This window comes from Otolemur garnettii, unplaced genomic scaffold, assembly GCF_000181295.1.
Source record: "Otolemur garnettii isolate 467f Iridium unplaced genomic scaffold, OtoGar3 scaffold00208, whole genome shotgun sequence".
Classification (NCBI taxonomy): domain Eukaryota; kingdom Metazoa; phylum Chordata; class Mammalia; order Primates; family Galagidae; genus Otolemur; species Otolemur garnettii.
In genome coordinates, this window is record NW_003852603.1 from 1,878,304 (window position 1) to 1,899,620 (window position 21,317).

At 50.9% G+C, this 21,317-nt stretch overlaps 2 protein-coding genes across 14 annotated transcripts in view; one reads left to right on the top strand and one right to left on the bottom strand.

The window, feature by feature from the left end:
* DSTN (destrin, actin depolymerizing factor) overlaps positions 1–4,648 on the top strand; it is a 34,903-nt gene extending 30,255 nt beyond the window's left edge. The window contains exons 3-4 of the mRNA XM_003801319.3: positions 1,483–1,559; positions 4,322–4,648. Coding sequence (XP_003801367.1) covers positions 1,483–1,559; positions 4,322–4,431 — 187 coding nt within the window. The 3' untranslated portion in view covers positions 4,432–4,648. The remainder of the gene's footprint in view (positions 1–1,482; positions 1,560–4,321) is intronic.
* Positions 4,649–10,401: 5,753 nt separating this feature from the next.
* Positions 10,402–21,317, bottom strand: part of RRBP1 (ribosome binding protein 1) — a 79,424-nt gene continuing 68,508 nt past the window's right edge. For 11 of the 13 annotated variants that reach the window (XM_023507814.1, XM_023507813.1, XM_023507811.1 and 8 more), the window contains 13 exons: positions 20,595–20,687; positions 18,461–18,553; positions 18,294–18,377; positions 18,090–18,179; positions 17,346–17,438; positions 16,873–16,944; positions 15,777–15,863; positions 15,112–15,195; positions 13,309–13,416; positions 12,515–12,598; positions 12,081–12,176; positions 11,433–11,576; positions 10,402–10,978 (listed from right to left, as the gene is read on the bottom strand). In XM_023507814.1, the coding sequence (XP_023363582.1) occupies positions 10,940–10,978; positions 11,433–11,576; positions 12,081–12,176; positions 12,515–12,598; positions 13,309–13,416; positions 15,112–15,195; positions 15,777–15,863; positions 16,873–16,944; positions 17,346–17,438; positions 18,090–18,179; positions 18,294–18,377; positions 18,461–18,553; positions 20,595–20,687 (1,167 nt within the window). In that variant the 3' untranslated portion in view covers positions 10,402–10,939. The remainder of the gene's footprint in view (positions 10,979–11,432; positions 11,577–12,080; positions 12,177–12,514; positions 12,599–13,308; positions 13,417–15,111; positions 15,196–15,776; positions 15,864–16,872; positions 16,945–17,345; positions 17,439–18,089; positions 18,180–18,293; positions 18,378–18,460; positions 18,554–20,594; positions 20,688–21,317) is intronic. The other 2 variants (XM_023507812.1, XM_023507816.1) reach the window with 2 other exon arrangements.

The window sequence follows — 21,317 nt, forward strand, 5'->3', positions numbered from 1 at the left end:
CTCCTGGGCTCAAGCGAGTCTCCTGCCTCAGCCTCCCAAGTAGCTGGGACTACAGGCGCCCGCCACAACGCCTGGCCATTTTTTTTGTTGCAGCCATCATTGTTGTTTGGCGGGCCCGGGCTGGGGATTTGAACCTACCACCTTAGGTGTATGTGGCTGGCGCCTTAGCCGCTTGAGCCACAGGCGCCGAGCCGACCTAATTTTTTTCAAGAGAATTATTGAAACTCAGGTTTTGACTCCAAATTTGATAATTGAGTATATATTATGTTCGATTAAGATGGAAAACAAGTACTTGTGTGGTCAGAATCTACTGTTGGAATAGAAGTAAATGAAGGGACTGGTGAAGATTAAGAAGGGGACTTTTACTTTACCTGTGTGTTTTTTTTTTGTTTTTTTTTTTTGAGATAAGAGTCTCGCTCTGTCACCCTTAGTGGAGTGCTTTGGTGTCACAGCTAACAGCAACCTCAAACCACCCTCAGTAGAGTGCTGTGGTGTCACAGCTAACAGCAATCTCAAACTCTTGGGTTCATGTATTCCTCTTGCCTCAGCCTCCCAAGTAGCTGGGACTACAGGCGCCACAATGCCCGGCTATTTTTAGAGATGAGGTCTTGCTCTTGCTCAGGCTGATCTTGAACTCGTGAGCTCAGGCAATCTACCCGCCTTGGCCTTCCAGAATGCTAGGATTACAGGCATGAGCCACCATGCCCAGCCTAATACTAGCATTTCTTGATTCTGGGTGGCAAATACTTAACAGATTATTTTCTGTATTTTTTATATTTTGAAACTTTTTTCAACTAGAAAAACTGTCAAAAACCCTGTTTAAATATGATCATTAGCATGACCTCAATCTTAATAAAAAATAAAAAGACATTATTCTAAAGAAAAAGAACTAGGTTATATCCAATGTTAGTTCTTTTTTTTGAGATGGAGTCTCAAGCTGTTGCCCTGGGTAGAGTGCTATGGCATCATAGCTCACAGCAACCTCAAACTCTTTGTATTAAGCTATTCTTTTGCCTCAGCCTCCCAAGTAGCTGGGACTACGGGTGCCTGCCACAGTGCCCGGGGTTTTTTTTTTGGTTGTAGTTGCCATTGTTGTTTGGCAGGCCCAGGCTGGAGTCGAACCTGCCAGTTCCAGTGTATGTGGCTGGCACCCTAGCTGCTGAGCTATAGGTACGGGGCCCAGTGTTGGTTCTTTTATTATGACCCCATTAATCTGAGTTGTAGTCAGTGGTTCTCTACTCTTTTTCTACCAGTAGTTCTCTTATTTTTTTTTTTTTTTCACCGTGGTCCATCTGGGTGACTCTGCATATGCCCATCCATAACATTGACTCTCAGAGGTGGCAGGCATAGAGAACTTCGTAGGTACAAAAACTCTCTGGAAAGTCTGAGAACCCTCGCCCATCACTGAAGCAAACTTTTAACAAGATTTAAGTTATACCTTCTCTAAAACATTTTTTTCATTTTTGGTATTTTTCTTTCTAGGGCACCAGAACTAGCACCTCTGAAAAGTAAAATGATCTATGCGAGCTCCAAGGATGCAATCAAAAAGAAATTTCAAGGTATAGTCTGGATTTACTTCTGAATATTTAGAGGTATGGTGAGCCCCAGGAGTAGCAGCTACAACTTTTCTAAGAAGCACCTCATTTTCTTGGAGAGCTTTGGGCAAAAAGAAAGAAGAGATGCTTGTTTTGAGAAACCAGAAGGTTGAACCCAGCTTTCCATTGTGTCTTTTTTTTTTTTTTTTTCTTTTCAGTTTTTGGCTGGAGCTGGGTTTGAACCCCCGACCTCCGGCATATGGGGCCGGCATCCTACTCCTTTAAGCCACAGGCACCCTCCCCCCCCCACCCCACCCCCGCCTTTTTAAGACAGAGTCTCACTTTATTGCCCTCAGTAGAGTGCGGTGATGTCACAGCTCACAGCAACCTCCAGCTCTTGGGCTAGGGCGATTTTCTTGCCTCAGCCTCCTAAATTGTGGGACTACAGGTGCCCACCACAACACCCAGCCATTTTTGTTGCAGTTGCCACTGCTGTTTTACTTGGCTGGGACCGGGTTCGAACCCGTCACCCTCCATATATGGGGCTGGTGCCCTACCCACTGAACCACAGGAGTCTCCGTCCATTGTGTCTTCTGCCTTGCACTTGTCACTTTGGGTCTGCATGACCCCTGTTTAATAACTTTGTTCTTTCAACGTTGTATATCACTTTTTGAGGCTGGTTTTAAACTAGTTTGAGGGGTTTCTAGTTTCTATGGAGCAGGTGGAAACTAATTGGCTTACATGGATTATAATTTAATAGTAAAATTGCATTTGAATGTAGTCGTTATAAGTTGCAAAGAGGAAATGTTCATAAAGGAGAAAGATGCTCTTATTTGTAGCTTCACTATTGAATGGTATAATTTTAGGTAATTGATGTATCCAAAGGAAGCGCAGTCACCCCTTGAGCTGGCCAGTTGTATTTGACTTGGCCCTGGGTGATTGGGGACCTGATGAAATGTCCTGGTCATTCTCCAGCCAGGAGGAAATGTTGGTATGATGGAAAGAGCATGGGGCAAGTGCCCAAAGGCCTGCACTGGCGATTAAGCTTGAAGTCTAACTGCTGTGTGACCTTTGCCAAAACTGCTTAACCTCTGTGGCATTGATTGTGTCAGCTGTAGAATGGGAGGTTTGGTCTGGATTATGTGTGAGCTTTAAGAGTTTGTTCTGCCCTGGCTATCTCTAAGCAGCTGAGGGAGCCAGGGTTGCAAGGGCTTGGCCTAATGTTGGTTTTGTTTTGTTTGTTTTATTGTGACTGACTAGTTTTTATATTCTTGCAGTAAAACAGGTTTGCCCTGCCTTGTTTTATTTAGCCAGGAACATAAAATTCTCGCTTCCTTTCCTGAGCCTTGCTGCTGCGTAGTTCATTGCTTTAAGTTTTTCATGCATCTGATTTGATGTTGGATATCCTCAGAAGCATGTTCACTGGTCTACTAACTGTTGTTTTAAAATGACTCCTTAGTGTCATCACTTTTACAACACAACCAAAAAAGACTCAGAGTGGATTCTTATTGTCTTTATTCTGCGTTGCCTTTTAGTAAAGGGAATTGCTGTGTAAACTTGATTTGGTGATCTGTCTAAAAAGGCAAGGTCTTGCTCTTCACAAGGGCTGGAGTGCAGTTGTGTGTTCACAGCTCCTGCAACCTCAAACTCCTGAGCTCAAGTGATCTTCCCACCTTAGTCTCTTGAGTACCTGGGACTATGGGCATATACCACCACACCTGGCTAATTAAAAACAAAATATTATTTTTTAAAGACAAAGATTTGCTGTGTTGCCCAGACTGATCTCAAACTTCTTACCTCAAGCAGCCCTTCTGTCTTGGTTTTCTAAGGCGTTGGGATTATAGACGTAAATCACTGTCTGGCTGTTAATCTGTCTTTTAATGACAGTGACCTTGTCATCTTTTTTTCTAATGAAACCATCTACTACTGGCTTCTTAGATCAGTCCTGAGTAGGCCAAAAGCTGACCTATTGTGATGGATGGTTTTGAGATTGTGGAATAGCAATGCAGCTATTTAAGAGATAGCAGGTGTTTATGGAGAAGCTACTATATATAATTTCATAATGGAGCTCATTCTGCAGTGTGGTGATATAGTTCTGAGAAAGCAATCAGAAACATTTCGCATTGTTGTGATTTTCTTGAATGTGTGATGTGGTGTAGTACCATGTGAGAACTATCTGTTTTCTGTAGCAAAGTAATGAATTTTTTGTTTTTCACTATTGAATCAAAAAACATCTAACTCATACTTTATATTTTAAAAACGAAAATTATTGGTGATTTTCCTTTTAATTTTTTTAATTAAAGTACAACATATTTATAGAAAAGTGTACATTACAAATTATTGTAGAACTTGCTAAATTTTCAGACTGAGCATAATGGTTGTTTCTTGATCTGATGACAGCAAACACCTCAGGAGCTTCCCTTGTGTCTGTCCCCTTCTACTCACACCACTGTTCTCTGCTCCATCCACAAGGGTAAACGGGACCCTGATCTCTAACAGTGTAAATTAGCTTGGGCTGATTTTGTATATTATACAAATGGAATCATACAGAATGTATGCTTTTTTTGAATCCAGCTTCTTTCAGTCAGCATTGTTGGTGAAGGTCATGTATTTTGATGCATGCAGATACAGATTATTCTTGTTGTAATATTCCATTGTTAGCATATACTGCAGTTTATCTGTCCATACTAGAATTGGTCTTTAAAAACAGTTTGATATCTTAGTTTGATATCTTTGATGTGGCTACTGCCATAATTCTAAATAAAATTGTTGTTTTTCCCCTCTAGGCATAAAACATGAATGTCAAGCAAATGGGCCAGAAGACCTCAATCGGGCTTGTATTGCTGAAAAGCTAGGTGGGTCCTTAATTGTAGCCTTTGAAGGATGCCCTGTGTAGATCATCATTCAGTGCCACAAATTGAAAGCTTCCGTGTTTAATATTATCCTCTTGCTATATAAATAAAGCAAAAGTACTATTTAGGCCAGGTCTCACTGAGGGGGAACTGTCTTGTCATCTTTTAGAGTAAATTGTTCTATAAACATGTGCAAACAGCCCTAAATAAATCTAAAGTCTAAAGTTGTATTGGTGTGAAATTAAATTTTTGCTGGCCAAATGCTCGTTTTAATGAGTTGACTTACAGAGATTTTTGTTAAGCTCAGGACTTTTAACAGTGCAGTTCACAAAAGAGTATAAGGCCATGTGAAGAAAATGACTCCGTCTTTCTTAACCTCAGCAGTCACTTCCTTTTGCTTAGGTTGTAATTTTGGCCCAAATTCTTTATTTCTTCCTTGAGCTAACAAGAACATATGAAAACACTAATACACTAACAACAGTATGGTTAAGTCAGGTAGTCTATCAGTTCTACCAGACATGTAATGGAGACTGCCCCCAAATTGTGTCCACTCATAATCCACACTGAACTTGCAAAGCACTATTTCAAGCATGATGTTGGAATACAGGAAGCAGCCCCTGCAACTGCCTTGAACTCGCCATTCACTAGTTGAGAGACTGTTCTGAGAATGACCTTGCATCTTGGAAATCATGGCATGTCCTCAGGAGAATGTGCAGTGTCTTATAACAACTAATTATTATGCAAATTAGGGCACCATTGTAATCTGCTTTGTTAATGAAAATGGTATATTGATAAGCTAAGACACCTGTAATAATGTTAATTGCATCTCCTTGAAAACTAAGCTGCTTCTGGTATAATAAAGTATGGGAGAACACTGAGAATATGTTTACTCTGGGGCCTGGGAGAACTTAAGAAATTTCCTAGAGAAGCTTGTGAGTCTTTGTATGGGAGTGGGAGCAGGTGCTGGGCTGACACTTGCAGGAAGCCACTGTTCATGACTCATGGATGTGATTCTTGTCAACATCACAGGCATAAATAACACTGAAGAGTATGGAGATGCACAAACAACAGTTAAATTTAGAAGTAGCAGTATTGGCTTTATGTAATAAAGGAAGCATTTTTAACTTCTCTCTTGTGTAATTATTCATGTGGGAATTGGGAATAAAGGATTTACTTTCCATATGGAAGTGTGGGCCATTTAGGTTTAGGTATTTCTGACAAAGAGTTATGGTCACAGCTGCCTGCTCTGATTGAATAGGAAAGTTGGGAACCTTTATCTTTTTAAATTTGCTTCAGTGCTTATTAAACTTTTTTAGGTTATAAAGGTTAATAAAATCACATTTAAATTTTAAAAAATAGAAAAAAGAGAATTATACATTGTCCAGCTACACACTGTAACATGGTTAGAATTTTGATGTAGTCACACAATGCATAACGTTCTGGTCAGTGTATAACATGTATGATGGTGGTCACGTGTAAGATTATAATGCCATGTTTTTACTATACCTTTCCTCTTTAGATGAGGTTATAGATATAAATAGTTGCCACTGTGTTAGAGTTACCTACAGTCTTTAGAATAGTAACATGCTGAACAGGTTTGTAACCTCAGAGCAAGGGGCTATGCCAGATAACCTAGCTGAGGAGCAGGGATGCCCTGTAGGTTCATATAAATAGACACCTTTTCTTACTCCAAACGTTTATCCAAAGCCAGGCTTTTGGAAGGCAGAAGAGGTTATCATGCTTTAATTAAAACACTTCCTTCAAAGTTGTCTGGAAGGTAATTCTGGCTACTTGTCTTCCTTTCTTCCTGAATTTGTTTTCTCTACTGCATAGCAGTACTTTGTGTGATTATATATTAATGGGCCTCTAGGGAAGTGTTGCCAGCCCCAGGCTGCCCTACTCAAAAGAGTCAGCCATGTAGGGAAAGTCAAGTATTCTGATCAAGGAGCGTTAGAAGGTGAAGGCCTCTCTCGTGTCAGCTTGTGAAACAAGCAGTGTGGGCCCCCGCACTTGTCTGCGAGATGTGTGCCGTGGGAAGGATTTCAAATAGTATATAGTGATCATTTCCCAGAACCCCACTTTTATTCCAGAAATTGGGGAAGATGCTACTAGTTACTTAGGTCTATACCTTAGGAGAACCCTTGAGAGAGTTTTAGTAGATTCTTGAAGTTGGGACACAAGGATCTTACTAACAAGCACTCCAGGTGATTCTGGTACAAAATAAGGGTTTAGACTTCACCTCACCTTGAGCAAGAACAAAACTGCAGCTGTACTCTGTGAAAACACATTTACACCTTCGCAAGTGTTAATATGTTGCAAAAATGTGGAAAGCTGACTGCCTACTCATTGAGTGGTTACTCTTGCCCTGAGAAGACAGTAATAAAACCACTGATAGAATTCAACCAGGGGTTGATTGAAGTTTATTTTCTCAAGGAATATTAATCTCTGAGAAGATAGTAAACACAGTATCTTGGATAACAGAACTAGGTTTAGTCTAGTAGTTTCCTGTCTGCATAAGAGTGTTGGCTGGTCCAGATACTAAAAGTGCATCTTCTATTTTTGACATGGTTATTGCCCTCTGGACCATCAGAGACTGGATATGTCAAAGGACACATCACTTTCTCCTGATTTGGAATATTTCTGAAACAGGCTGTAGACAGGGTTCCAGCTAGGATGCAGCTGGAGGAGGGGATGTTAATTGCATTGTGGCTGGTGGGGGTGATGGTGGCAAAGGGGAAGAATGTTCCAATAGCTAGGGTTTCTCCAGTGGGCTTGAGTAATTTGTGTTTGGCTAACGAGAGATCTCCTTATGCTCTGCCCAGTCAGTCCGAGAAGGGCAGCTGGGCAGGGTCAGAGCCTCAGGCAGTCTCCTCAACAGCCAGCCCAGAGAGTAACTTGCCCAAGGTCACTACACTCATGAGTAGCAAAACCCGGACTGAAACTCAGAGCTTTTCTGTTCCTGAGCTAGTTCCATTTTGGGGGGGGAAACAGCGTGGTGGGATAGGGTCTCTGTCACCTGGGCTAGAGTCATCATAGCTCAGGGCAACCTCACACTCCTGGGCCCAAATGATCCTCCTGCCTCAGTCTCCTGAGTAGCTGGGATTATAGGCGTGAGCCACCATGCTTGGCCCTCCATTTCTGACACGTGAAATCCAAAGGTTAGATCTTTTCAGTGTTGAGATTTGAAAGGTGCAAGAAGGAAGGCAGCACATGTCCTTGGGGGTCCTGAGCTCTCGTGAGACCTGAACTTGAAGGCAATGCGACGTGAAGGCGTTTGTGGAGAATGTAGACTAAAGAGTTTCTAAAATCTCACTGCTGCCTTGTCCAGGTGCTGTGTAGGCGCGGCCTTCAGCAGATGTCCTGGTGCCTGTGCCCTTCACTGGGCATCACAGAGGACCAGGGTACGCCAGTCAGCAGAACAGCTGTGTAGTGAGGGGCCTCTTGGGTCTGGAGGTGCTGTTTACACTGTCACCCCAGAGCTTCACGGCAACTCTGGGGGCCTTAGATGCTCTCAGAACTCCCCCTTCTCTAGTTTGGCAGAGTGAAACACAGCAGCCATGGTTAGCCCAGCCATGGCCTTGTGAAGCCAGAGCTTCCTTAGCAGGCCAGCAAAAGCCACTTGCTCAGTGGTGCCCAAGTACTGAAGCACTTGCAGGATGGAGAGCTATGTGGCCAGGCCAGTGATCTAGGCTGGTGTGTGCTGTACTATTTGAACACTGGGGGGAGGCAGGGAGGGGCTGTTAGCCTCTTGTAAGAAACCCGCTGAAGGTGGGCTGATAACACTCCTCAGCTGCTTCTCTCCAGCCTTCCTTCCCAGCCCGGTGACAGGAATCTGGCCCAGGAACAGCCAGGGTGGTCTGGCTGGGCTAAGGAAGGCCCAGAAAGCTGCCTGACAAACTCCGGCTCCCTCTGCCAGCTGGGAAGAGGCCGCTGCTGGGCCAAAGGGCTGCTCAGACTTGGGGATAGGCAGGGACAGAGGCGAGGTCTTAGGTTCTTTTTTTTTTTCTTTTTTTTCCAGTTTTGGGCCCAGGCTGTGTTTGAACCCACCACCTCTGTCATATGGGGCCGGCGCCCTACTCCTTTGAGCCACAGGCGCCACCTGAGGTCTTAGGTTCTTTAAGAAGTATTTTCCTGACTTCCCCACCCCTTGCTCGATGCCTTTAACTTCCCTCCTTCCCTTAGGCACTGGGCTTCTGGGCTTCCACCGGGTGGCTGAGGGGGGGCAGGGTCTAGCCAGACCCCGGGGCAGTCACTCCACCTTAGAACACACAGGTAGTAGCATGGTACCCTCAGTGTCCACTGTCACCCTCTCCCAAGGTCGTCTCCCCTTTCCTGTGTTCCAGTACACAGCCTACCCACTCCACTCCACTCCACAGCCTGTCCGGCACAGGGGCTGGGGAAGTGCTGGGCTCCAGGCCCACAGTGGCAATTTGGCAGGAGGCTTGGTGTCTGGCCTGTTCCCCACCCAACTCGGCAGGGCCCTGAAGTGACCTTGAATTAATTAAGGTTGCCCATGTGCCGCTATCTGTCCCCTCATCCCCACAGCTCATTCCTCATCCTGCTGTGTTCCCTGCTCTGCACATGAAGGCACTTGGGTACAGTTTTGAGGGGCTCAATGGCAGCCCTTCATGGGGTTCCACACACTCCCAAACCCAGCGCTTGCCCTCCAGCCTAACCCCCTGGCCATGCACTGCCACAGTGGGCCTGTCACCAGGTGCAGCTTACCAGCTGTGAGAGCTTAGCATGGCCAAGGCATGTGCTGAAACCTTCCAGTCTTGCTGCCAGAAACAACGTGTTAAATGTCCTAAGACCTGTGGGCTCTCCTCTCCAGGGAATTTCAGGGGAGGTGTGGCTGTCTCTCCTCTGCTGCCTTAGCTGGTCCAGCCCCAGCCTTCATGACCTGGCTGCACATGCGTTTCAGGCCTCACCGCCCCAGCTGCCTTTCATAGCCTAGCCACTCCACCACTGTCTCCGTGGTTGAGGCCCTTCCTCTCCCCCAACCAATAAACACCTTTTCCTGTGAGCACCAGTCCTCTTCCAGAGCCTTCCCAGGATTTCCAGCGCCTATTCCCAATATAGCATTAACACACTAGTACCACGGCATGGTTAGGTGGCCCAGACAGGTGCTCTGAGCCTGGTGGGTGTAGGAGTGTGTGCTGAAGAGGCAGAGCATACACATGCAGAAACTTCCAAGAACAATAACCCCTGGGGTTACACCCTCCTCCTAAAGGGGCCAGAGCTGCAGATCCCAGGGCATGCTCTTGGGCTGCCACCCTCCCTCCCTCAGTGCTGCCTTGCAGAACCTGCCACCACGTGTCTGGCTGTCCTCTAGCAAGTTAGACTAGTCAGACCCTCTCCCAGGATTCTGAGGCTTAGCTGGGAGAGCAAAGTGAACAGTGCTTGGTGGAGCCAGCCTCATGATGAGATATGTTGGTGCTGGCCCCAGGACGAGTGCTGCTTAGCTCCTCTTTCCATTCTTGGCCTGGTTCAGGCTTTCCTCAGCTGCAGGCTCCTGCTGCTTATACGCTTCTTGGGCCAGGGTTCCACTGGACCATGCTGCCACAGGCCACCAAGGATACTAAGTCTGAGTCGTGAGGTCTAAGCTACCTTTCCCCAGTGAAAGGCTTCCAGAGGGCAGGCAATAGTCCTGGACCACCACGCCCAAGGCAGGTGTTGGCGCAAGCTCCAGCTGGGACAGAGACCCTTGTTCATTCCAGGAACTCACATCACACAGCAGCCCAGGCTGCCAGCCCTGCTCATAGAAACCTCAGAAGGGTGGTTAGCACATCTGGCTACCAGGTGTCATAGCCCCATCCCTTGCCCTCCCCACAGACAGGGGCCTGGGAGCCAACAAGGATAAGTGCCGGGCGAGGGGCAGCAGCAAGCCTCACCCCCACTCCACACAGAACCAAGGATGCACTTGCTCCCCCTCCCCCAAGGCCAGCCCCTCTTGGTTCTTCATCCTGGGCTGACAGCCCAGGCAATGGACCCCTAGCAGAAGACAGAGACTTCAGTGCCAGGCATCAATGTTGGTTTTAATGGCATTGTCATCCAGGAGGTCACACATCAGTCCTGGTTGGCATCTTCAAGGGGTGCAGGGTTGCTGCCTCACTGGGCTGGCCTGTGGTCCTCCAGTGCGCCCACAGCCTTCCAGAACTTATGACCTGGTCCCGCCCACTTCCCAGCCCTGCCCCACTGAATACAGACAGGACAATTGCACTGATTTGACAGACCCCTAGAACAACCAGCCTCCGGGCACAAAACACCCAGGAGGCTGTCACAGAGTTGATGAGGGCTTTGGCGACTGCTCAGGTGGTGGCGTCCAGGGCGGCTTCCAGGGAGTAGTGTTTATCAAATGTGACAAAGGTTCTTTTACAAACTGAGTATCTGGAAGATCTATTTCTGTAGTTCTAAGAGACTCATGTCTCTAATGGCTTCTCTTTGAGCTACCGGAAGTTGGGCCTGGATAACGCTGTACTGGTTTGTTTACTTGTAAGGAATGTGTAAGGCATTTTGGTAAGTTGAACAGTAACTTCTTTTTCCACAGGAGACTCAGACAGAGGTGCCCTCCTTTGAGCTGCTACTGTCTTCCTGTGAACAAAGAGGGCAGCGTGAGAGACAGGCTGGGTCCCAGGCCTAGGGACCATCGAGCCTCCACCTGGATTAATGGCCACCCCCACTCCAGCCACTTTACAAACAGGAGCCCAAAGCCCAGAACTGAGGATGCAGACGAGAGTGAGGGCTTAGAGTCTGGAGGAGAAACTTGTGTTCCCGGGGTGCTGGCCTGTGGCAGGGACACTGGCTGAGAGGCCCGGCCGGCTGCTAAGGGGGTCAGACATCCCTTCCCTCAAGGGAACCATGGAAGAAGGGTGGGTCCCTGGTCCAAGGGCTGCTGCCCCTGTTAGGAAGTCTCTGTCCCCTCCTCCATCCCAGTGGCACTTCTCATCCTGCTTCTCTGGGGCTCCCAGCACTGCGCCCAAACACCCTAGCCCTCCAGCAGGGGCCAACCCCCAAGATGGCCCCAGAAGGGACAGGGCACACTAACTGTTTTTTCCAGCTGTTCCTGCAACTTTTTCACTGTGTCTTTCTCCTTTGCCAGCTGTTCCTGCGTTGTCTTCAAAAGCTCCTGCAGTTTGGTGGCAGCGCGCCCCAGGTCACTTGTTAACTTTTTTTCTTTTTCTAGTCTTTCCTGCAGGCCAAGGGTTGAAGGGGGTCAGTCCACATAATACCAGCAGGAGGGCTGCCCCAATATGAACATGGGCCCCTAAAGCTCCAGGGACTTGGGCCCACTGGGAACATGAGGATGGCATTTCCTGGTTACCCAGAAAGATGCAGTGATGGCTAGGTGGCAACAGCCTGGGTCGACCCTAAGTCTGTGTCCTATCTACTAGCAGCTGGGAGAACTCCCTGGGACGACAGGGAAAGTGGACACTCTGCACTATCCAGTGTGGCAGCCATCAGTCATAAGTGACTGCCACGTACACAGCTACTGAACCAACTTCATTTAATAGCCACACCAACTAGTGTCTGCCATATAACGTGACAGTACAGGGTTAGGACCCTTCCCAAGTAAGCTGCTGGGCCCTCACCAGCTGATAACAAGGAAAGTTGGTGCTGAGGGCTGGCCCAGATGGGGTCGGCCTTCCTTTCCTGGCCCCAGCATTGCAGTAGGCCCCGCCCCCACCAGTGCTACCTTCAGCTGCACAGCCTCCACTGTTCCTGAAGACTCCAGACTGGTGGTGCCAAGCTTCTCCAGCTCTTCTTGTAACCGACATGCTGCGGCCTGAGCCTTCGCCGAGAGAAGCAGAGCCTGGGTGAGGTGCCTTACAAACAGCTGAGCCGTCAAACCCCACCGAGCATGCGTGGGGACCAGGAGACACCCCTAGCCTGATAGGGAGTAACTCCCACCAGTAGATGGGATGAGCATGCAGGACCTACATGTTCTAGAAGGCCAGAGACTGCCTGAAGACACTAGCTCCTCAGAAGACCTAAGGACCCAAATTGCCCTCAAGGTGGCCTCTGAGCATGCCTGCTGGCTGGGCCTTCCCCTATGTGTACGGAGGCCTAGACTGGAGACCTAGGTTAGTGGGGCGTTAGTGGGGGCTGAGACCTAGGGCAGGGCCTGACCTCCTCAAATTCGGCTGTGAGCTTGTGCCGCTGTGTCTGCTCATCCTCCAGGACAGCCTCTGTCCGTTCCAGCTGCATTTTCAGCTGTGTGGAGACACCAAACAAGGCTTGGGAACCCGGCCATGCCAGGGCAGCTTTGATTGTGGGCCTGCCTTCTAGTTGCTTCCATGATCCCTTGGTCTTCCCACCCCACTGAGGCATCTGCAACACAGCCCCCTCAGGGAGATGGTGCCTTAGCCCCTGGCACAAAGCTTATATGTTTGAAGAGAAGCTGATGGGATGTCTGCAACCTCAGGAGCCATTAATGAGACCCACGGGACAAGAAAGTTGCTTTACAATCCTAGCCCCACAGCGGTGACTCCAACAGCCACACCACGGCCACCCTAGCGACAGGCCCCTGCCTCCTGGAGAGGGTTCTTGGCAGCTATCACTTATGTCAAAACTCTGGAGAACAAACATCCTGCTAGTGACTTCCCAGCAAGGGCCACCATGGGGGCCAAGTCCTCCTCCGTGGCTGAAGACCCTGCCGAGAGGCGCTCCCCTAAGCCCCGAGGAGCAGGTGCCCTCCTTGAGCCCCTCCCTGATAGGCTGTTAGGGCCACAGTCTCCCGCCCCCTCCTCCAGCCTCTCCGCCTGGCCACTTTCCCTGTCCTTTGCTCTGTGCCATTCTTGGAAATTGGTTCCCCTCATGTGGGCAAAGTAGTCAGCTCAGTGTTTAGTCATGATAGGCTGTGGAGCCTGCGTCCACCTGGGGTTAGTGACAAGTCTGGGGGGGGGGCAGCTCACCGCCCTAACCTCGACAGGGTCCTGCTCGGCTGGGGGGGCCTCTGGGGAGGCAGCTGGGGACCCAGCTACATCACCATCCTCTACGTGGCTCTTCATCTCACTCAACTGCTGTCTGACCTGAAACAGGGAGGGTGGGTTTGTGCAAATGCACACCTGGTTGCACACCCACTTTGCACACGCTCACACACTCGGACCCCCCTTGGAAGACTAAAGCTGCTCTCAGCACCATGCTGGTTCACTGGGGCAGGGGCCAGGGTCACAATCTGGACCTGAGCTACACAGAGGCTGCAAGACCAACAAGCCTCTGGACCGATGAGACTCGTGTGTTCTGCTCCAAGGCCAAATGGTGTGGAGCCCTCCTGGAAGCAAGGTACCCCTGATGGACAAAGCCTGCACAGCTAACAAACCCAAATGGAGCAGAGAGGCAGCTGACAACACTGACTGCCTACCACACGTCTCCTTTAAGCCTGCAGTCTCCTCCTCAGAGCCCCTTGTGAGGAATGAAGTACATTATGAGATGACATTCTTGCCTACTAAGGTCTCCCACCTCTGAACTCCATCTCTGGGGTTGAGTGACACATCTGGTGGCTCCCAAGGCCCCCTGACCACTGGGCCCCCAATTTGCAGGGCAATGGAGTCACCTAAGAAGCTCCCCATCCAGGAGGCCCTGCTCCATGGGCTACCCCACATACTAGGGCTGCCCCTACACTTCCTTCCCTTCCTCACTCCGGCCCCCAAAGGCAAAAGCCAAACTGGGAAGTTGAGAGATGACAAGAAACGAAGGAGTCTTCTCTCCACGTACTCCAATCCTAGGGCTCCGCCAGGCCTGCCACCCAGACCCAGACTTAGCCAAAGACCTACAGGGGTGGCCCCAGACTCAGGAGACCTGGCCCAGGCAGTGCCTGCCCTCTGGTCTGTGGCCTGGGTAAAACATGAATGACCAGGGTGTGTAACAAGGACTGGGAGCACATGCCAACCTCAGGGGCTGCTGCAGCCCGGGCCAGCCCCAGGGACAAAGCCAGAGCTGTACATTTTAATTCCAAATCTCCCAATTTCTAAATGTTGACAACGAAGTCACCATTTTCAAAAAGACTCTACAGATCAAATGCAGAACACATCTATGGCTTTATACACTGCTGCTTGCAACCAGCCCTGCAGTGGTATCAAAAGTCTCATTGCCTCTAAAACTGGGCAGAACGCCCAAGACTTGGGCTCCTCAGAGGCTGCTGTGCAGTGGGCACACTCCTCCTGTCCACTGATGGGGCTTGACCTTTTCTGCAGCCAACCGGGTACTGGGCCGGGCACAGAGCAGGCCTCCTGGCGCCCACAGGTTAGACCAAACTGTTCTGAGTACAGAAGGCAAGGAGCTTGCTGAGAGCCACAGGACAACAGGTGGCTAAGCCAGGAACCCCCAGGCCTCCTGCTCTTGTGTTGCCAAGGGTCACAGTGTCCTTGATGTCCCGAGAGGATACAAAGGGCGGGAGCAGGCGGCTAAGGGATGAGAAATGGAGCAAGAACACTGTGGTCCCAACCACAGGCCCAGTTTGGAGTCCTGCACAAATGTGCAAGAGGGCCTCATGAAGCTGCCCCACATGGCCAACGCTGTGACATGGGCCCCGTGAAGCTGCCCCACACGGCCAACACCGTGACATGGGCCCCGTGAAGCTGCCCCACACGGCTAACACAGTGACATGGTCTCCTCCACTAAGCTGTGTTACCTTTGTTACCACGTAAACACATGACTGGCAAATTCACAGGACACACAACCTTCAGGTTACAGCTCCCCGCCCCAGAGGCATCAAGTCCACCTACCAGGGCAAGCTCATCACTCTGCTTCTGGGCTTCATTCTTGGCTACATCCAGCTGAGATTGAGATTCTAATAAAAGTTGCCTCAACTTGGGGGCAAACAGCCAGGTGATGCAAGAAGAGAGAGAAGAAAAAAACCAACTCCTGTGAGTTTGTACCTGCACATACAACCTAATACCTTCATTTACCCAAAACCTGTCAGGAGAACACAGAGCAGGGCAGGGCACTGGGCGCTGCGTGCCTGCCTCATGCCTTCTGAAACGTTTACTGATTATTTCTTGCAAAAAAGGCCAAAAGCTTGAGATTTAACCAGAATTTGGGGTGCCAGGTTTGTGCTTTCAGCTTCAGAACAGTCAGAAAACATTATCAGAGATTAAATCCATTCCCCACTGCAGGTGATGCCAGTGAGCCCAGTGGAGAATTCCCGTGCCCAGAGCTGTAGAGCACGGTCTCCCTCAGCAGGCGAGGCTGCCTTTCCAAAACCCACCCGAGACGTACATAGGCCTGACAGCTGAACAAGGTGTCTGCAGGCGTAAGGCAAAAGCCTAACAACTCAGACTAAAGGCTCACATGAGAGCTGCTCTCAGAGGGCTGAGAGCAGCAGCTCCAGGGGGAACTAGATCCATAGGGTCCTGGGCAAAGGCTATGGTCTTGAGAGAGGTGGACTCACCCCTGCCACTTCCTTGGCGTAGTTCTGGCACTCGGTGCTGGCGGCTGCCATGTGCTTCTCCAGCTCCACCTCCAGATGCTCCCTCACCTGCATGGATACAGAGGCAAACGTCAGCAGTCTCTAGTCGGGGACAGGGGACAAGATGGCTCCAGATAAGCAAGGTGTCAGGAGACCTCTGAGGTCCACAAGAAACCAGCCGGTGAGGCTGGCATGGTGGCTCGTGCCTGTAATCCTAATACTCTGGAGGCCGAGGCGGGTGGATTGCTTGAGCTCAGGAATTGAAGACCAGCCTGAGCCAGAGTAAGACCCTGTCTCTAAAACTAGCTGGGCATTGTGCGGGGGGCATCTGTAGTCCCAGTTATTTGGGAGCCTGAGGCAAGAAAATCACTTGTGCCCAGGAGTTTGAGGTTGCTATGAGCTATGATGCCATGGCACTCTACCGAGGGTGACAAAGACTCTGTTTCAAAAAAGAAAAAATGAAACCAGCCTTTAGCAGGAAAACCTTCTTGAAAATGGCACCCTGAACGTGCACTCCCAGTGCCTTCAGATCTCTGAAGTCGGGAGAGGACAGCTCTGAGATTTACTTGCAAAGGCAGGTACCAGGGCACCTTCTTCAAGGTCTGGGCTCTCTGTGGTGTCTGGAGAGAGCAGCAGGGCAACCTTACTTCTGAAGGGCATGACAGAAGTCCTTTGTTTACTGAGGCTGGGCAATCTGCAAAAGGGCCTATAGCTGTCTCGGGCCACACTGAGGATATAAATCAGGTGTCGTCAAACTACGCCTGTGGGCCATATGTGTCCGGCCTACGACATTTATCCAGCCTGCTGGGTGTTTTTGTCACCTCTGCCTGTCCTGCTTAGCAGCCGACTTGTCCCCGGACCCGCAGTCTGGCCCTCCAATGGTCTGAGGGACAGTGAACTGGCCCCCTATTTAAAAAGTGGAATTCTCTCATTAAGGCAGAACAAGATGGACAAGATCCCTTGGCTTGGGGGAGACTAAAGTCACATGGCAGGAGGGAAAAACCACTAGAGCAGTCTGTCACTTTCAAAGAGTATCTCAGGACAGGAGAAAAAGCTCTCTGAACAGAGCCCCACGTACCTGATCCGAACTGTCACGTTCTCCTTTTAGCCTCTCTATGGTCTCTTCAAGATGTTTCACTGTGGCCCGTGACTATAAAGCAAGGCAAAGTCCCCGTCAAACAAGCACCTGAGGGACATTTCCTTACCGACGCCATCCTGGGACCCAACACGACTCACCCCAGCAAAGAAGCTGGGCAGCACCCAGCCCTCCAAGCCCAGCCAGGTGACCCTGGTGCCCACCTGCCCTATCTTCCTGGGGGTGGGCCTGAGGATGGGGACCTCTTGGAGATAGGGGAGCTCAGCTGCCATTCCATAATTGAGATTAGGAGGTGTCACCCAAAACACCAACCATGATACACAAGTCTCCTAAGTCACAAAGATGACCCTGCCAACCATACGCCTGCACTTCACAGAACTGCCATCCAGCTAGGTGTCTTAGCAGGTCATGTCTGGCTCCCCCAGCCCCAGGAAGGCAGGGGTGCCCAGCGGTACCTTCTGAAGCTCCCCCTCTCCTGCGTCCACTTTGGCCTTCCACACCTGCTCCTCCGCCTCCACGCTCTTCTGCAGGTCTCTCAGCATGCCCTCCTGTGGGAGACAACACTGAGGCAGGCCTTCACAACTGCGCCTTCCTGCTCCTTAGCCCCTGGGAAGACCTGCTGGAGCTCCCCTGCCATGACTTCCCATGGTGAGGAAGGTGGCTGCCGTCCTGGAGGCTGTGGGGCCTCCCAGGGAGAAGAGGCATGCATCTAGGAAGGGGCCCTTAGGACTCTCCTCACTGTTGGGCTTTGCCACCAGCGCTGCTTTTGTCAGGAGCCCAGGATGGGTCAGCCAGAGGGGAGGGATGGACCTAGCTTCTCGCTTGGAGTCACAAGGAGATGGGATTCAACCCAGCAGTCAGCCACACACTTACCTTGTCCTTCCCCATGGCTTTCTGCCTGATCATCCTGTTAGTCTCCCCTCCCCCTTAGAGACCAGCCCCAAGCCTTCAGCTCAGTCCTATCCTCAGCTCTCAACAGTGACTAGCTGGGAGCACCTCGTCCACCTCCTTTACCATTTAGCCAAAGAAACTCGGCCAGAGAAGGGAAGTGACTTGCCCAAGGCCACAAAGAGCCAGTGGACTTTTCTGAACTACTATGCTGCTCCTCTCCCTTTAGGCCCCAAAGGTCTCCTTCCTGGCAGCCCCTTGGTGTGACCCCCAGCCCACAATGTTCAGGGAATCCTGGTCTAGTGGCTCACCGTCTCAGCCAGGATCGTGCGGTACTGGTCACACTCGGCCTGAAGAGTGACCTGGGTCTCTTCAGCCTCCCTTAACTTGGAGGCCAAGTCCTGAGGGCATAGGGGAGAACAGGTGTCTGGCTTGTTGAACACAATGCAGTGGGCTGGGCACCCTCACCTCCTGATGACAGGGGAGAGTGCAGGGACCCTAGCAGCCCTGCTTACCGAGGAGGGCTCTGTGGTAGCCGATGGCTGCTTCAGTAACTCAGTGCCTTTCTCTTTGAGCTCCTGCAGCCATTCGGCATAATTCTGCAAAAAAAAACATGCGTGGTGAGGCTGGTGGATATTCCTGGGAGCAGTGGGGCTCCCCAGCTACCACCCACTCTCCCTACCTGGTGTGCCGTGAGGGAGAGTCCTGGGAGCAGAGCCAGGAGGGCCTCCCTGGTCTGTGCCTCGGTCAGGTGGAGTTGCTTCTCTGAATCTTCCTGGAGGGTTGACAAGGGAGGGGGCATTGAGCCACATGTATAGGGCACCCCCGGGGTGTTTACTAATATACCTGGGTCCCTATCCCAGGGAAGGCAGGTCCTCAGCTATCCCGGGAGGGACAACAATCAAAGAAGACAGTGGCTCTGTGGGGCTGCCTCGAGATGGGGACTACCGAGCCTGTGCAGGTCATTCGACAGACCAGGCTCTAGTGGGAGGAGGTGAGCTGCTGCAGGTAGCAGGCCCTGGTCCTGGAATGACCCCCAACAGGTGCACAGGCTCCATCAGCCTGCTGATGTAGAGCCAGATTGTGGAGAGGCACCCACTTCCGAAGAGGGACACTCTCTTCTGAAGGTAGGAGCTGTGACGGGGTGGGATGTGCAGGAAAAGACAGTGTCTCTTCTAGTGGCCAGCATGGACAGTGGGCCCAGTGTTTCTACTCTGCACAGGCAGAGCCCACTCAGAGGACACAGGGCACTTGGCCTGTCACATCCTTCCTGAAAGATGACTCTGCTCCCACTGGTCCTCAAGGAAAGGTCAGCAGCTCCCATTCAAAGCAAAAAAGGAGAGGGAGCCAGGGCATGAGGAGCCATAAAGCAAGCAGAGGACCAGGGTGGCCCCTGGGACAGAGGACAGGCACCTCTCTGTGTACTGGGGGTGACTGCTGAGGGTTTCTGACTGCATGAGTTTTACTGATAGCCTGTCCTCAGCAGGCTGCACCCACCATCAGCCCCTAGACCACCTGGGCATGGCCTGAGAGCTGGGTGGAATCCCAGAAAGTGCATGAAGAAAGGCTGACCAAGGATGCCCAGCCTGGCCACCGCGCAACCTGGCCTGCCACATGGTTGAGAAACTAGGGTCCCCACAGACAGTGCCCAAGGCCCACCCGGATCCCCATTCAGGCCTTCTAGTCTGAGAGTATAAGGCAAGCCACAGAGGACCCAGGGGCCACCTGCTGTCATCATGTGGCTGTGTGACCACGAGAAGTCACATGGCATCTCTGGGTACAGCTTCTGCATTGCTTCTGCAATTCGGGCTAAAATTCCAAGATTCTAGAAGTCTAATTATAGCTCTAATAGCATGGCCTGAGGCAAGCCTTCCCCTTTCCCTCCCCACGTATGGGGGTTCTCATCTGAGAGGACCCTCAGGCTCCCTGGGAAGCACTGCAAAGCTCACACCATTGGGACAGGCACTTCTGTGTAAGGGAGGCTGGGAGAGAAATGTGGGACCCAGCTGCCACTGGCCATAACCCATGGCTGGAGCCCGTACTGGCTCTTGACAGGCCCAGGGCTCCAGAGGTATGTGCGAGCCCCCAGATGCTGAGAGACGCCCACCCACACCCCAGCTGAGTGGGACAGTGGGGCCAATGCGGTCTTCGTGTCCTGAGTGCTGGCTGCTAAGCTGTCTTCTCCTCTGTAACTTACTATAGAGAATACTCATGGAACCTACTGGGCCATGAGTTCAGAGGGCCCAAGAAAGAAGTTGGATTATTCACACAAAATACCACCGGACAGAAACAACATGAAAGTCCATGAGGCCACACCAGGGGATCAGTCCCACCCGGTAGCTGCTTAGCCCTGTGTCCTCACAACAGAGGGCCCAGCAGGGAAAGCCAGCTGAGGGCACACATCTCTGTCCCCTCATCTTTTTTTTTTTCTTTTAAAACAGCCTCATATGTCACCCTCAGTAGAGTGCTGTAGCATTACAGCTCACAGCAACCTCCAACTCTACTATTCTCCTGCCTCAGCCTCCCGAGTAGCTGGGATTGCAGGGACCCGCCATAACACCCAGCTATTTTTCGGTTGCAGTTGTCATCGTTTAGCTGGCCTGGGTCAGGTTCGAATACACCAGCCTTGGTGCATGTGGCCGGTGCCATAACCACTGTGTTATGGGCGCCAAGCCTCTGTCCCTCATCTTAAGGAAAATGACAGGGTGACAGGGAGGGAAAGGAAGGAAAGGCAGGCAGGAGCAGGGCCTCCATATGCACTGTGTGTGCCTGTGTCCCTGCTGGACTTGCAAGGGGTCTGAGACGCAGGCTCTGACCTTGGCCTGTGTCAGGGAGCGCAGTTTCTCCTCGCAGGCCCGCTCAGCCACGGCCAGCGCCTCCATGGCCTTCCAGTTCTTCTCTCGGAGGTCCTGTTGAGGGAAGGGGCAAGGGCCCATGTGGTCAGTCACTGACATGCCCCCCATGAGCTGCCTCAAGTCCATCTCTGGCAAGGCTGGGCCAGGAGAATCTCTCTGACCCCACCCCAGGTCCCACAGGGGACCCACAAGGGGACAAAATGTCCTTTCCTTGGCCCACCCCCACATGGCCTCTCCCTGGCAGCACTTAACCCAGGGGCCATAGCCTGATTTGGGTGGTTGTAGCCTAGGGCAAAGGGACAGGTGCCTTTAAAGGAAGATACTACCAGTCCCAGGGCAGAACAGCCTTCTGTCACCAAACAGCCAGTGCTGACCTGGCTGGCTGTGGTGGAGCCCAGCACAGGAGAATGTGGCTGAGGTCCCATGCCCTCTGTAGAGGGGATGGGTATAGTAGGCCTGTCACTTCCTTGGCTTTCACATCCCTTCCTCCTAGCACCAGCCCTCCCCACTGGGTGAGCACCTGACACCGAGCTAGGCCCACAGCATTATGTCCCCATCATAGGACTGGCTCTGTGGGGGGCATGTGACACAAGCTGGCCCAAGGGCAGTCAGCTCTGGGTCTTCTTTTTTTTTTTTTTTTTTTTTGAGACAGTCATCCTGGAAGCATCAGGTTACTTTTACTGC